Source organism: Eupeodes corollae, chromosome 1, assembly GCF_945859685.1.
Source record: "Eupeodes corollae chromosome 1, idEupCoro1.1, whole genome shotgun sequence".
NCBI classification, from domain to species: Eukaryota; Metazoa; Arthropoda; class Insecta; order Diptera; family Syrphidae; genus Eupeodes; species Eupeodes corollae.
In genome coordinates this window covers 275,303,801-275,319,722 of record NC_079147.1, presented here as the reverse complement: position 1 = coordinate 275,319,722, position 15,922 = coordinate 275,303,801, and the positions used below count along the sequence as shown (strand labels likewise).

General features: G+C 36.1%; 1 protein-coding gene across 1 annotated transcript in view; it reads right to left on the bottom strand.

Annotated features, from left to right (window-relative positions):
• Window positions 1-3,867: 3,867 nt before the first annotated feature.
• LOC129940576 (tudor domain-containing protein 7B) overlaps window positions 3,868-15,922 on the bottom strand; it is a 34,677-nt gene continuing 22,622 nt past the window's right edge. The window contains exons 2-10 of the mRNA XM_056048956.1: window positions 12,664-13,093; window positions 11,264-12,541; window positions 9,952-11,199; window positions 9,518-9,883; window positions 9,340-9,455; window positions 8,995-9,283; window positions 8,767-8,915; window positions 5,090-5,238; window positions 3,868-5,005 (exon numbers count right to left, since the gene is read on the bottom strand). Of these exons, the coding sequence (XP_055904931.1) occupies window positions 4,761-5,005; window positions 5,090-5,238; window positions 8,767-8,915; window positions 8,995-9,283; window positions 9,340-9,455; window positions 9,518-9,883; window positions 9,952-11,199; window positions 11,264-12,541; window positions 12,664-12,891 (4,068 nt within the window). The 5' untranslated portion in view covers window positions 12,892-13,093 and the 3' untranslated portion in view covers window positions 3,868-4,760. The remainder of the gene's footprint in view (window positions 5,006-5,089; window positions 5,239-8,766; window positions 8,916-8,994; window positions 9,284-9,339; window positions 9,456-9,517; window positions 9,884-9,951; window positions 11,200-11,263; window positions 12,542-12,663; window positions 13,094-15,922) is intronic.

Below are 15,922 nucleotides of genomic sequence, written 5' to 3'. Positions count from 1 at the left end.
AGTTATACAGAAAATAAATAAGTCATAGAGTAAAAAAGTTAAATGAAAAAAACATGATCAAATGTCATTTTGATGGAAGTAGACTTGACTTGACAGCCAGGGAGATTTTCTTGACTAACTTTCCAGTCAACTTTCCATTAAAGTTGCCTTAATTGGAAGGTTGTTTTTTGGCAGCTGGCCAATAAGATAGTAGAAACTTGCCTTGCTTTCAAGTCCCTTATGTCGTCTGAACCTGCCCAATGGCAAAAAGACCAGGCGATACACTGCCATGCCACTTCTTCAAAGAATTGTGCAAAACTAAACTCTCAACATAAGAGGCACAATGTTCCAAAGCTACATCCAACATTGACATAATTTAAAGATCAAATCGTGATGTCAGTGGAGCGTTTTTGAGCAATGTGACGGGAGCGGAAAAGATGGCAAAAAGGCGGAAAAAAGGCAAGATCAAGTATATTTTGTCTTCAAAAAGGGACATTGAACGATGACATCTTGGACAAAACGTCACCATGGACAGCTATAATTTTGAGGTAGTTAAGGACTTTTTTTACCTATGTAGGTACCGCTATAAATTCAGACAACGACACCAGCGCTGATATCAAACGAAGAGTAACTCCTGCACATGGCTGCTTCGTTCAACGACTTAGATGGCTGGGTTATATAAAAGGCTAAGACATTTATGTTGCAACGGGTTTTATCAGAAAAATGCATAACAGTTTAAAAGTTAGTTTTACTGTTGTCTAAACAATTCTATTATATCAAGTTTTTGAAATATTTAAAATAAAATATGAAAAAAAAATTAAAAACGGGTAGTTTTGAAAAATACGTGTTTTTTGATTTATGTTTATGACTATAACTTTCTCATAATTTTCTTCTTTTTACAATATTTCGTTGCCCAAATGGAAAAACATTTTTCTTTTATTATTCAGAATATATTTTATAAAAAAGAGGCTTGGATGCGACTCACACTGATAACTTCCCATCCCGTCTGTCGATTTGTCTTGCTTAAAAGTTTGTAGTGTTGTGTTAAAAAAGTTGACAGTTGAATTTTTCTTCAAAATTTTAAAATTACCAACAATATTTTTCATATCAAGAAATAGTTTAGTTTAAAAATCTATTTTTATTAAATAGATTTTAAGTCGAAAAAAATTTTAACCAATTGCAATAGCATTACTTAAATTTTTACAAATTGGATCAATGAAATTAATTTGAGAGATATCAAGAACCGAACATCAATTTTTTATCAAATTTGCGTTCTATATTTTGTAGATTTTATTTTTTTATGAAAAAACAGACTGTTGGATTTTTATAAAAAAATACTGAATATCGAAAACAATGTTTTCTGTGAAATAAAAAATTTTTTTTATTTTTAATTTTTGTAAATATATGAAAATTAAAACTCGTAAAATATAAAAATCAGTTTTTTTTTTATAAATAATTCTGTCATACAATTTTACATAAATATATCAGACAAGACCAGAGGTGCTCGTGCTAGGAATGTTGAATACTGAGACCTCTCGTAACGTAACGCTGGAGCATCGCCTTTTATACTCTGCCAGTTGACTTCACGGAACGGTAGGTTGCCTAGGCCTACTCAGTTGAAGTTGAGTTCTTTTTGTTGCGTGTTGTTGTCATTGGTTGGATTGGCATCTGCAGCATAGAGATAATATATTTCCTCTATGATCTGCAGCCTGCACGTTGTATCATGTTGCTTGTGTGTATGTCTGTATTGAATGAAGTTGAGTGCGATGTCTGCAGGAAGTACCGCCAGGGCTGCCACTTGTTTGTTACAAGTCGAAATTACATTTTTACCAGGTTTTAGTATTGTTTTTTTGAGTATTTTTTTACTGAGTGTTGACAACAATATTTTTTAAAATATAAAAAAAGGTTAAAGCCAATATCTCAAAGTTTTGAAAAGATATTTGAGTCGAAAATAAATTTTTACCAACTTTGAGTAATGTTTTTTTAGATTTTTATTTTGTATACAAAAAACCATCAATTCGATTTTTCTCAAAATTGCACCAGATATTAAAAACTTTATTTTCGTTGCACAAAATTGTTTTGGAGATAAAACAAAAAAATATACTTGTTTGGCATCACGTTACAATATATTATATTAAATTTAATTCAAGCCTCTAGCGTTTTTAATTCGTAAGATATTAAGGATTAACCAAAATGTTCACCTCTTTTTTTAAAATTCTATGGTAAAAAACCGCACACGCAATTTTCTTGAGAACCCTTTCTGCATATTTCTGCCTTATAACAACATTTTTATTTGAAGTCAATATCTCTTCTGGTTCATGAGCTATGGACGACGAAAAAAATGTCGTGAACGTTCGTACACACGCACGCATGGACATCTTTCTAAAAATCTTTTATTTCGACTCTAGGGACCTTAAAACGTCGAGAAATGTCAAAATTTTCAATTTAACAACTCGGACCCATTACAATAACTTCCTAAGTTAATATTTTGGCATGTCGAATACCGAAACAACTATGTATTTGACAGTTCATATTTTTGTATGGAAATCATAAGAAAAAGTAGAATAAAGTAATTAAATATTTAGAAAAATAGCTCTAAACTAAAAAACATATCATTCATAATAAAAAGAATTAGTTTTACTTTCGGTATTTGGATTTTTGAGGTTTGGTACCTCTCCGGATTTCGAATCTGAATTTCGATTTTAGCTATGTGAACAATTTTTAAACATGCACCTTGTTAATATAATTTGTATATTTATAAACTGCATATATGTATAAATTAAAAACTAAATGCGATAGTTTAAAAAACTAATTCTATCAAAATTCAAAACAACAAAGTACTTATAAACCTTACTTATAATTATAAACTATGTTGGGTAGGTTAAGACATATGTTAGATTTATATTCAAACATTTTAAGAAATAGTAAAAATATTAAAACTGGAGATAAGATTTTAGAAAATGAACAAGGACCATGACACATTTAATTGAAACAAAGAACTAGTTCTTGAATTTATATTGTCTTTTTGAATTCGATAAAAGGCCATATCTTAAAAGCCTGACGTGGTTTTTACCCACCTTAGGAATTCGACCACCAAAATTCTTCGGAAGAGTATAACTCAATAAATTGACAGTTAAAAAAGCTTGTTGACCAGTATATCAATTAAGTTTTAAATATGACACATTTGTTTCTCTAAATTGGACTAAACCTGTGTAACTTTTAACATACACAAAAAATGAGTACAGATTTCGTTAAAGAAGTAATAAGATTTTAGATTTTGTACGTGAACCTTTGGCATAATGGAGAACTATGTTTATTCGATTGTTTACGTCAACATTGAAATAGATTTCTAAGCACATTTAAAATCCTAATTTTAAATGACATTTGAATAAAGCGAGACATAAGATATAATTGTTCTCTGTTCTCAATTATTAATAGTTAAGGCTTCTGGCGTCCTGGTAAATGTCATCTTTCCAAAGAAAAATACAAAGAACTTATCGAGCTGGTTCCTCTTCGCTTATTTGGTTTCCACCTGACCGATATCTACCAAGCTTAATTTTGTACGATATCTGCTTCGAGGTAGATTGCATACAATTAATTACTGTAGGATCTCCGGAATCGTCTTTCCTAACATAAATGGCCAAAAATTCCAATTTTTCCCCTCGAATACGCTTAAGAAATCAGAGTATCTTTAACTAAGCATCCGGTCTCGCATTCGTATGTGATTCCGGCAGAAGGATCATTCGTTCATCGTACATCAGCACCTTAAAAGTGATGCCACACTGATATTTTTCGATGACAGTTTTAACGTAAGAAGCTATCATCGTTTTTTGAAGAACTGCAAATTCTTGTTCCAACACTTAATGACATAAATAAATACCACATTCGTATGTTTGTTTAAGTTTTTTTTTGCATTTTATTTGTTAAGTTTATATTCTTTTTTTGTGTTTTTACTTTAACAGTGATAAACATACATCTTTTTAAGCAATAAAGATTGTTTTTTCTAAGCAGACATTTTAAATTTTCACATGAGTCTAACACTAATTTCTTCAAATGTATATGTTTTTAGTGTTTAGTGTGTAGTAGTGTATGTATATAAAATATCATTTCGTTTTCTTAATTAATAAAATAAACAATTATTTATATAAATAAACTAACTAGTAAATAAATCAGACACTACCATCTTCGAGTGGATTGTGTTTTATTATTTTCAGCGGAATGTAATTTTTATCTGATTTATTTAAATAAAAATTAAAAAAAAAAAACAATAATTGATTTACAAAAACTCATTTTCTTTCTAAATTAATAAAAAGCAACATTATTCTCTAAAGTCAATTCAAAATAAGAGTATTTTGATTCTTTCGTAATTACGTAACAAAACGGGGTTATATATTTTATTTTAATTATTTATATAATGCAATAAATTACTTAAAATTCAAATTCATAAAAAATAGGTCGATAATATTTTTATATATGTATTTCCTATGTATATAATGTAAGTATATATTTATAGACATATATAGTTTATTATATAAGATTCGTTCAAGAAAATGCGATTTATACGCAATTACGCATTAAACACGACATGACACGACGGTCAACATGCGTGAATGCGTGCTTTGTGTATATCAGGGGATCTTCTTATTTGAATGGATATTCCGGCAAATTAAATAAATATTTATTGATATAAACATAAATATTCTCTTTTTTTTTGTCAAAAAGAAGCGAGCACCTTTATCATTATGTAATCTTCGACTTTTTCTAAGCGCTCTATAATTTATTTATTCGCCTTTTCCATTGTCGTTTGCCTCAATGGCACGTTTTTCATTTATTAAAATATCTCTAATAAAAATATCCTCATCGGTTTGGACATCGATTAGATCCAACTCGAGTATTCGAGTATCTGGACTAATTTTGTCACCGTCACTTATTCTTTTGATAACCGAGACGAACTTTTGACCGACTGTAAGCTCACGGAAGCGTAAACAATCTTCTAGAGCCCAATCAACATTACGTGGTGTAATACCTGCAAATAAGACATGATAAGTATTGACTAATACCTGAACAAGAGATGTTTTAAAGTAATAATATTTGCTTTTCAGATGCTTACCGTATAATTTCGCTTGGATGGCTTGTTTGGGAAGCTGTCGGAACTTGCCTGGAAGTGTCTTTAGCTGATCGCATCTCAGAATGTCGACATCTCCAAAGTCACAAAAGCTTACATGAATCATGTCTTCATATTTGTTTACGACAATTACTCTAAAGTAAAAGAAATTAGAATTATATTAAATTACATACAAAAACATTCTTAATCTAAAATGCGTTATATTTTATGTTAACATACAGCCCAGTTGGACTGTATAGGATGGGAACAATTTTGTTCTTAGTTAACAGCGTCCTTTGATTGTTTTGTTTTGTGGTAGTCGACGCAATATTATTTTTTGTATTGGATATTCACTTAAGTTTGTCTGGGAAAACGAAGCCTTTCCCAGGGAATGGAAGGACGGGATAATCGTCAAGCTACCAAAAAAATTCGATCTTAAGAACTGCAATAACTGACGCGGAATGACCATTCTGTCCGTTAATGGCAACCATAAATTTCGAGAGGATAAAATCTAAGATCGAGTCTACGTTTAAGAGGCATCAAGCGGTATTTCGCAGTGGTCGATCATGTGTCGACCAGATTAACACCTTGCGAATTATTCTTGAACAATCGTCGGAGTACCAATCGCCGCTTTAGCTCATGTTCGTCGCTTTTGAAAAGGCCTTCCTTCGATCGTGTTAGTCGTGATGTTATCTGGGGATCGTTTAATGCTAGAGGCCTTCCTTTTAAAATTGTTGCTATAATAAAAGAGTCTTACAACAACGAAAGGTGTTTCGTTTTTCACAATGGACAACTTTCCGACGCATTTGAAGTGCGACAAGGAGTAAGACGGGCTGGTGTATAGTCACTGATTCTGTTCTTGCTTGTTATTGATGATGTTGTGACTGCTTCGCTGGGTGAACACGAGAGACTGGGTATCCAATGGCGCCTGAAGGAAACATTAAGCCATTTCGTATATGCTGACGACATATGCTTAATGGCAAACAGAAATGGAGACCTCAGCCAAATGTGCCACTCGCTTCAACAAATTGGGGAAGTGCTGGCTTAAGGATTAATGCCAGTAAGACTAAGTTAATGCACACCAGCCGAAACCAACAACAACAGGTTATTGTGAGACAATTTGCAGTAGAAGAGGTCGCCCAGTTCAACTATCTGGGAAGCTATTTGCCACTAGATGGTTGAACGGCTCTGGATGTCACCAATAGAGTAAATAAAGCCCGTAGTGCATTCGGAATGCTTTCTAAAGTGTGGAACTCCAGGAAAAGTGCTCTGCTGACATCTCGAGAAGGTTGCAAACTTTTCTCAACCGCCGTCTACGTTACATCCTGAACATCCGGTGGCCACAAACCATATCTAACGATGAATTGTGGCTCAGGGCTGAGCAAACTAAAAGTGGATGTTGACGTCGCGCAGAGAAAGTGGCGCTGGATTGGCTATACATTGAGGAAGCCGGACGACAACATAGCAACGCAGTGCTTTCAATGGAATCCTCAAGGTAGAAGGCGGCCTGGAAGGCCAAGGCCAAGAGATACATGAAGATCATCTGTCATGAAGAAAGCTCGGTCCCAAAACATGGAGACGTGGTAGCTGAGGTATCGTGCTAGGAATAGTGAGAGATGGAAGGAACTGGTTGCCGCCCTTTGCTCAAGGATGAGTTAAAGTGCTGCTACTAGCAGCCGAAAACGAAGAAGAAGTAGCACTTAAAGGGATCGCTTCGTACGACCCCTCTGCGGCACTGGACAGCTTGCTCTACCTAACACCTCTTGACATATTTAGCAAAAAAATAGCTGCAAGCTCTGCTATTCGCCTCAAAGCTTCGTCGCAGTGGACTAGCAACTTAGGTATTTAGAATCAATTCCAAAGCACACAGACTACACCATCTCCCAACTGCAATTCGACAGAAATTTCCAGATTTCTATAACTCCCAGATCTTTTTGGGAGGATAGGACATTCTTGGAGGATGAGTCAATCCATTTTTACACAGATGGGTCAAAAACAAAAGAAGGGGTTGGTCGAGTTGTGTACTCTGAACGACTGAAATTAAGTCTCTCATTCCGCCTTCCCAATCATTGTGCCGTGTTCAAGGCGTAACTTTTGGCGATAAGGGAAGTCTTGCCCTGGTTTAAAGAAAACGTGATATCAACATCTGATATACGTATTTTCTCAGATAGATAGCCAGGACGCTATCAAATCTCTGGATTCTGTCTCTACAAACTCTAGAACAGTCCAGTACTGTCGATCATCTCTAATGGAGATAGCACAATAGTTTAATATTCACCTTTGCAGGGTGCCGGGCCATAGAGACATTCCAGGTAACTGTAAGGCAGATGAACTCGCCAGGAACGGTACAGTACAACCCATCCTACCACGTTTGGCAAGTACTGGCATACCAATCGCTACTTGTAATCTGTTGCTAATGTAAGGCGCTGTGAGGAGGGCAGGCACCAGGTGGAACAACATCACCACGTGTCAAGTCACAAAAAATATCTGGCCAACACTAGATTTAAAACGTTCAAGGTGCTTGCTCTCTCTAAGCATATCGCATATAAGCTCGATAATAGGTGTCATAACCGGACACTGTCTAATAGGAAAATCTAAATCATATCAGTATAATCAGCCTTTTACGTTTCGTAAGGGACTCAAACTGATGCCATTGAGCTCAGGAGGTAGCCTCAAGGTTCATGTGGTATCACAAAGGGCCATTAAACATTTTTTGACATCGAAAGGTTCTGTTAAGTTGTTTCCAACCTTTATGGAGGAGTGTGAATTCTCCATGGTCCTGCACAAACGGACGAGTTTGGCAGGGATGCCAAAACTAGACATGGCTCTAGTTCGATGAAAAGATTGTGGGTGTCGATTTGGTTTTCTTGGGTTTTTTCCAGGATCTGCCGTAATGTGAATATTTGATCAACTGTGGACTTTTCTGGTTTAAAACCACACTGATAAGGACCTATCAGGTTGTTGACGATGGGCTTTAGACGTTCGCATATTACGGCAGAGAAGATTTTTTAGGCGATGTTAATTGAAGGAAGAATGTGGGACAACGATATTTCTCAACATTCGTCACAATAGAACACAAACCAGGAAGTTATTTCAACGAGCTTTCGAGATTCAGCACTCTTTTACTGATACCAGTGCAATTAGGGTGAATGAATCTGTCACAGAGAACGCCACACGTAACGCGATTGACATTATCGTCGATATTACAAACGCAGCACTTTGAAGACATTGTTTATTTAAAAATGGTTTGGTTTAAAATTGGGGTCGGTTAAAGAATTGAAAAAAAGGTTGACGTATTTTCTCGACGACGGCCATCTTGTACTTGAACTAAATATGAGAATTGTACTTGAGTTTCGGAAGAATTTAGATTTAATAAATTAAAGCCATATTAGAAGGGTAAACAACTTGGTGCAAGTCGGAGAATACCCAAACACTTAGGAAGACACGCTGCACAATTAATGTTTTCCATACACTCGGAAAGATTAGGCGAGTATCAGCCTTGAAAAACAACTTAACAGAACAATATGGACGATACTATCTAGGCCAATGCATTTGCGTATGTCAAGATCTTTCAAAACTCTGGCAATTGTACGAATACGAAAGAATAATCGTCCAGGACTTGTCATGTCACTTTTTGGAATCGAAAGATTCAGGGGGAGCAAAGATAAAATAAACCCACATACCTGTGAAAGAAACCATCCTTATTTTTGCCAGCATAAACTTGTCCGATTTCCACCATATCAACAGGAATAAACTCATCATTGTTTTCGCAATATTCTTGTAGATCTTTCATAAGCTTGCGTAGCTCTGGAAAATCTTTATATGGTTGAACCTATAAATTAAATTTTAAAACAAAATAAAACAATCATCAACATAAGTTTTCATTTTTTTTTCATAAAATAAATACTTACCACAAAATTAAGTGGATTCGCGGACATAGTGACACGCACATCCATAAATTCTCCAACATTTGGCACATCTTCGTAGCTTTTCAATTTAAGCATGTAATCACTTTTTTGTGGTGAACTTGGCACAGAATTCGTTTTAGTTGTGAGATTTCGAAAAGTTTGTTGCAAATCAACTGATGAATTATTGCGCGAATTTGCACCAGGAGATTGTAGACTACTTCCACCTCCACTGCTACTTTTACCATCATTAAGAGAAATTGTAAGACTATCATCTAAAAGGTCAGATGATGAACTGAAAGGAAGAAAACGATTAAAAAGAAGCAAACTTAGATGTCTTTGTTTTGCTACCTTTCTAATTCCTGCTCAATTCGAATAACTTCGTTAACATTGCAAAGGGCCTCACTGCCTTCAAAACGTTTGTAGACAATAACCAACGGTATCGAACTTGGCGTACCGATTTTGACCTAAATAATAGTTGTCTACTATTACCATTCACTAAAATAATCAACCAACTATTTAAACTTACCAACGCTCTTGAATCAGCAGGCAAAAGACCTCGCATTCTCGCTATAATAGCCGGACTTGTAGCAGGAATATTATCAAGCCTTGCTTTGATTCCCTGGCGAGGAAATTTGCTCAGCGCAGTACTCAGCGATTCCAATTGGAACATGTTCGAAATATTAGTCTTCTTTGTCATACCATAGTCAATGTAAAAAATATCAAATTCATCTTCTTCCAACTGTGAATTGCTTGAGTTAGCTAATACTCCACGATACCATTGATTAGTGGTTTTATCACAAATTAAAAACATAGTGGAACTCTTAACATCAGCTCGAGTAACTTTATGCTGGTCTTTTTTGAACTTTGATTCAATAAGTTGATTAATGAGTTTCTGAATGTTGAGAAATATTATCATTCCAAAAATGTTCATTGAAAAGACTAACGATAAAAAATACAAACCTGAACATATTGTAACTCGGAATTTCGGACCTGCAGAAAAACGTCTCCAGTATCGGTGATGTGGGTTATTAGGACAGTTGTTAGACCTGTTCGTTTGATTTCTGGTGGGGGTGTATCATTGCAGATTTGATGAAGAACCAACGGATTCAGATTCACATCTTCCTGAGAAGATGTATCGTAGAGGACAACTTGAATGTTAACCACACTTCCCTCTGCGTTCCCGGCTGCATAGATCTCCTCCTTGGTTAGTATCTCTCCCACAACACTTTTGCTAGCAAGCATGGCGTCTAGGTGCCGCTTGGCATTGGGATTGCCAGCAAAGTCTTCCAAGCCAAACAAACTAAAGGAAACTGCTTGCGGCGCCAATTTCAGGAACTTCTTTTCACATATATACAACTGACTGACCGGCACCCAGTCTTCGTCGCCGAAGTCAATAAAGAAGCACTGTCCAATGGCATTTAATTTATCCACTTCTTCCAGACGCACTCGATGCCAACATTCTGCAATGCACACCAAATAGATCTGTTTGCAGGCTACCGACACCGGTCGGGTCTTGTCGGTCAGCATGTGCATATCGATCTCGTTCATGAGATTATCAAACTCGTCACTGTATTCCTTGCCAAAGAGACGGGCCCAAATCTCAGTAGTCGATACGCAATGTGTTATGTACAGATTCCAGTACTTCTCTGCCCAAGGCAGTTTGATCGATTCAAGCGTGTACGATTCCACTTCGGGTTCATCGTCATCTCCAGCCTCGAAGTCATTATTCGAAAATATAATCAGACTATCACGTGTAGAGGTTTCAGTCAGGAATTGTTTGGAGCCCTCGATCAAAGACCACCAATGATCAGGCAGAAGTTGTTTGAATGTGCTCTCAAACCATTCTGGCAGATTTTTAGCAAAGATACCATGTGGATGAGATTTTAGTTCCTGGTAAATCTTTGCTGTCAAATCCTGATCGCTGTCAGGACATACAGGCAAATGACGACGGCTCTCCTGTATTTTTATCTCCTCAATTGCCATACCGGCACACGAGAACTTGGCCAAATTCTCATTGGGGTACTCATTTGGGTATGTAGAGTAAATACTTTCATTGACTAGGACATGACACTGGAATAGCTTGGAAAACTTCGATCGGAAGAATGTGTATTCGGGTTGCGCACACCGCCGAACTACACAGTACTGTGAGAGTGATGTCACGGGATCGAGTTTTGGATTGAATTGGAAAACTTTTGGCGGAATTATTTGCTGAATTGAAATAGAAAACATTTTAATTAAAACCAATTTAGGTTAGATAAAAAAAAGAACTTACTTGAGTCTCTTGAGTTTCGTTCTTTATCACATTTGATTTTCGATCGCCAAATGGACTCGGTTGGTCCGAGCCAGCAGACGATAGACCTGGCGATGAGTCTGGTGTATTTGCGGTACTTCCTCCGCCATTCGAATTAAAATTGTTATTATTCGTTTTGCACATATTATTGCTTATCTTTATCTTCAGTCTATCTTGAACGGAATTCTTTCCGGGAACACTTGGCCCTAGCGTTACGACATGTTGTTGCTGCTGCTTGTTTTGGTTTTGGTAATTGGAAGCAGATAGTTGCTGATTAGGCTTCTGTTGCTGATGTTGTTGTTGTTGTTGATGGTGTGGCGGCTGATATCTTTTTTGATCCGGATGCTGATGAGTTTGCTGTTGCTGTTGTTGTTGGGGTCGCTGTTGTTGTTGTGGCAAGCGTTGAGTTGGGTGTTGGTATGGCTGTTGAGATTGCTGACGATTTGCTTGCTGCAAATGCTGTTGAATCACCATTTGCTGCCTTTGTGCCAATATCATGGTAGAAGCTAAAGCAATTGCATTACTATTTTGCAAATGTGCAGACGAAATCGCTGGCTGTTGTTTAGCATAGTTCGGAGCTCCGTTGGCGTTATTGTTCTGGCCGAGTATTGCACGTGGACTGATTTTATCTTTGTTGGACTGCTGTTGCTGTTGTTGTTGGTGAAATTGGTGATGCTGAGAGTGCTGGGAGTTGTTTTGCGCAGATTGTTGATTTTGTTTCATATTCAGTCTTTCTCTAAGATCTTGATTCGGTTGTTGCTGTTGCTGCTGCTGCTGCTGCTGCTGCTGCACCGGCTTGTTGTTTGGCATCATTTTAGGATCCTTTTTAGTGTTCAGCTTTTCACGCAAGTCTTTCTGTCCACCTTTCAACTTATCTCGCAAATCCTTTTGTCCACCGCACGGAGCTTGCTGCTGCTGGTTTTGTTGTCGATTGTTATTGTAATTGCTAGCGTTCCCTTGCTGCTTCTGTTGATACTGATGTGCGTTGTTTCGATTATTTACTTGATTCGTATTGTTGTTGCTATCACCATAGCCGTTCATTGCATTTTGCGACTGGATAAATCTATTTAAAGTCGGGGGCAACTTCTGATAAACATTCGATGAGTAAGAACTTTTATTCCAACTCTGATCAGATGGGCGTGAGGGTTGTCGTATTTGTGCCTTCTTGATTGCCTTGTTCGACTTGCCACTACTCTTCTGTCCACGCACCAATGAGGCAATATGCGAAGAGTTCTTGCTGAACTTAGCAGCGATGCATGTCTGGAATAGAATAGAATAAGATTTATTAAAACCAACCAAAGTTATTTTAAGACTTCTTTTGCTGTTGTCGTCGTATCGAATCTATTAATAAACAAAACAACAACAACAAAACAACAACTCACCTCCCCACCTAGTTTTGTAAGCACAAATTCCCCACTCTCGCGGAGAAGTTCTTCAATAGATTTATATCCAAGTTGGTTGGGATAGATGGGTCTGCTCTCAACTTCAGGATACTCTCGAAGAATTTCACGTAACGTACATGGTTGTTTGCGGGATGTGACTAGCGCACGAAAAACCGAAACTATATTTTTTATTTGTTGTGCTGTGTCGGGTGATTTCGACATTGACATTGCGTTCCCGAACAACAACGTTGGCGCTAGTTTGTATTTCCAGGAAAGATTTTCGGGTTGGTATTTTGAAGATTGTTTTTATTTTTGTCAACCAACAGAGGTTTTCGGGCTATTTGTCAATTTTGGTGCTGTTTTCGAATGTTGTTAGAAATAGAATTTTATCATTTCCTGTCGAGGGTGTAGGTTGGTGTTGATATTTGATCTGAAATTTAGAAAAATTCCATACAATTATAAAAACACTAAAAAAAAAAACAATCATATTTTCTGTATTTTTAATGCATTTACACAAAGTGAAGAAAATATATGCACATAAAAAAGGGGTTACCCTTGTTTTACGAATGCTTTCGAATTGAGTGACAATCATACAAAAAATTATTTTAAAGCCTAATATGTTTCCTTAATTTGTATCGATTTGTTGTTGTCTCTTAATCTAAATAAAGGGTTAAAAAAACTGGTGACACATTTCTTTTTGTTTTTAAGAACAAAGAAATTTATGAATTTTTTAATATTTTATTTCTTTAAACAGGTGGATGGATGCATTGACACAGTCATCTCCTCCTATCGTAAAAAAAGACAAGAACACAAGTCATAAGCAGAATTCTGAAGTACATTTTGAAAAAAATCACATCTCATAAAATTATCTTGACTTGATTTTAAGTTTTATATTCTTCTTTCTTATTTCGGTTATTGTTTTTATTTCATTAAACAAAGAGAAAAGTCGTTAAGTTTAAAAGAGCATTATTTAGCAACTCACGCATTTTTCTAGCTATTGTATAAACAGTGCTTCCAAAAAAATTAGAACACATTAATTTAAAGTGTTTTTTTTTCTTTTCTTAAAAAAATAACTTCTTTGTTTTGTTTTTGTAATTTATTATTATTATGATAAATAAAAGAATAAACAAATTAGGTGGCGCAACAGTCCGTTTTATTCATTAAATATCTTAAAGTTAGACAAAAATTTATAAAACTAGCCTAATTAACCATAACTTACTGGTCCTATACGGACACTAAGTTAAACACTAATACTTAATTCTAAGGCCTTTCGGCCCTAAGATCTATTTAACGTCAATTCAATTTCATTTATTTTTTTAGTCATTAGAAAATAGAAAAAAAAACTAACATTAATATCCTTTTTTATTTTTACTTAAAAACTACTTAAAATAAGTTCCTCAATATATAAAATTTAAAGCTAACTTAAACTATCTATTCTACCTACATACAAACTACTTAAAATTAGAACAACTACAGAAGCAAATTTTTGTTTGTGTCACAATGCCTATTCTACTCAAATCGAAACCCTAAAACTATAAAACAAGCCGGCCAAGGCTTAATACCCCATCCCGACTACCCACTATCATGTGGCGATTGAAGTCACCAAAACTTGTTCTCCTGCTTCACCCTATCAGTTCTGTACCGTTCGGATACAGCCCTACTGAACCGAAGGAGCTCTGCTCCGCCTTGTGCCATGACGTCCCGATTGTACAGGAGTCGCCTATCCACGTTGTTGTTTTACGTGGTAGATTAGCGGAGCAGCCAATCTATCCTGTATCAATCTAAAAAGAGGAATGCCGCTGGTGGAATGAAACCGCTCAAGCGTGCACTCTCAAAATACTCGTCGTTCGGGTAGTACGCCCCGAAAATTAAATTGTTGGTGGAAGACATAGCTCTCGCAATGTGACCTCGAACGAGTTTTATCACGAAATAGTCAATTCTGTTGATTCGAGCCCGGTTATAGGACCTCGTTGGAATAGTAATGCACTTAAGAAGATTTGGATGTTCGATATTAACCGGTACAGCGTCGTAAACACTGCCGCTCGCACACCCAAAACATCTCCATCTGGGACAGTCCAACGCTTTTTTTTTTTTTTTTTTAAATTCATTTTTATTAATTCATTCTTAAACCTACCTTAAAGCTAGACAAAAATTCATAAAACTAGCCTAATTATCCATAACTTACAACTAACTTAATGGTCCCATACCGACACTCTAAGCTAAACTATAACACTAATTACTAATGCCTTTCGGCCTTAAGATCTATTTTAACTTCAATTCAATTTTATTTATTTTTGTACTAATTAGAAAATTTAAAAAAACTAATATCAATATCCTTTTTATTTTTGCTTAAAAACTACTTAAATAAGGTCCCTATTATAAAACTTAAAACTAACTTAAACTACCTATTCTACCTATAAACTACTTAAAACTAAACAACCATAGCAGTAAATCTACCTTTTTTTGTTTTTATATTTTACTGTCTTTTTTGTGTATGTTTTTTTTTTTTAATTTTGTTTGTTTTTTAAATTCCATGTTTTTTTATTTTTTTGTTTTTAATTTTTTTTTTGTTTTTATTTTTTTAATTTTTTTTGTATTTTTTTTTTTGTGCCACCATGTCTATTCTACTTAACTAAACCCTAAAACTATAAAACAAGTATGTAAGCCGGCCAAGGCTTAAACCCCATCCCGACTACCCACTATCAAGTGCCGATTGAAGCCACCAAAACTGGTTCTCCTGCTTCACCCTATCAGTTCGGTCCCGTTCGGACACAGCCCTACTGAACCGAAGGAGCTCCGCTCCACCTTGTGCCATGACGTCCCGACTGTACGGGAGTCGCCTATCCACGGTTCTTCGTCTGACGTGGTAGATTAACGGGACTGCCAATCTATCCTGTATCAGACCGCATTTGTCTAAAAAGAGGAATGCCTCTGGTGGAATAAGGCCGCTCAAGCGTGCACTTTCAAAATACTCGTCGTTTGGATAGAACGCCCCGAAAATTAAATTGTTGGTCGAAGACATAGCTCTTGCAATGTGACCTCGAACGAGTTTTATCACTAAATTGTCAATTCTGTTGATTCGAGCCCCGTTGTATAGGACTTCGTTGGAATAGTAATGCACATAAGAAGATTCGGCTGTTCGATATAAGCCGATACAGCGTCGTAAACACTGCCGCTCGAACACCCGAAACTTCTCCATCTGGGAAGGGGCAACGCTGAACCACACAGGACAACCATACACCACGATCATCGGCCGTAT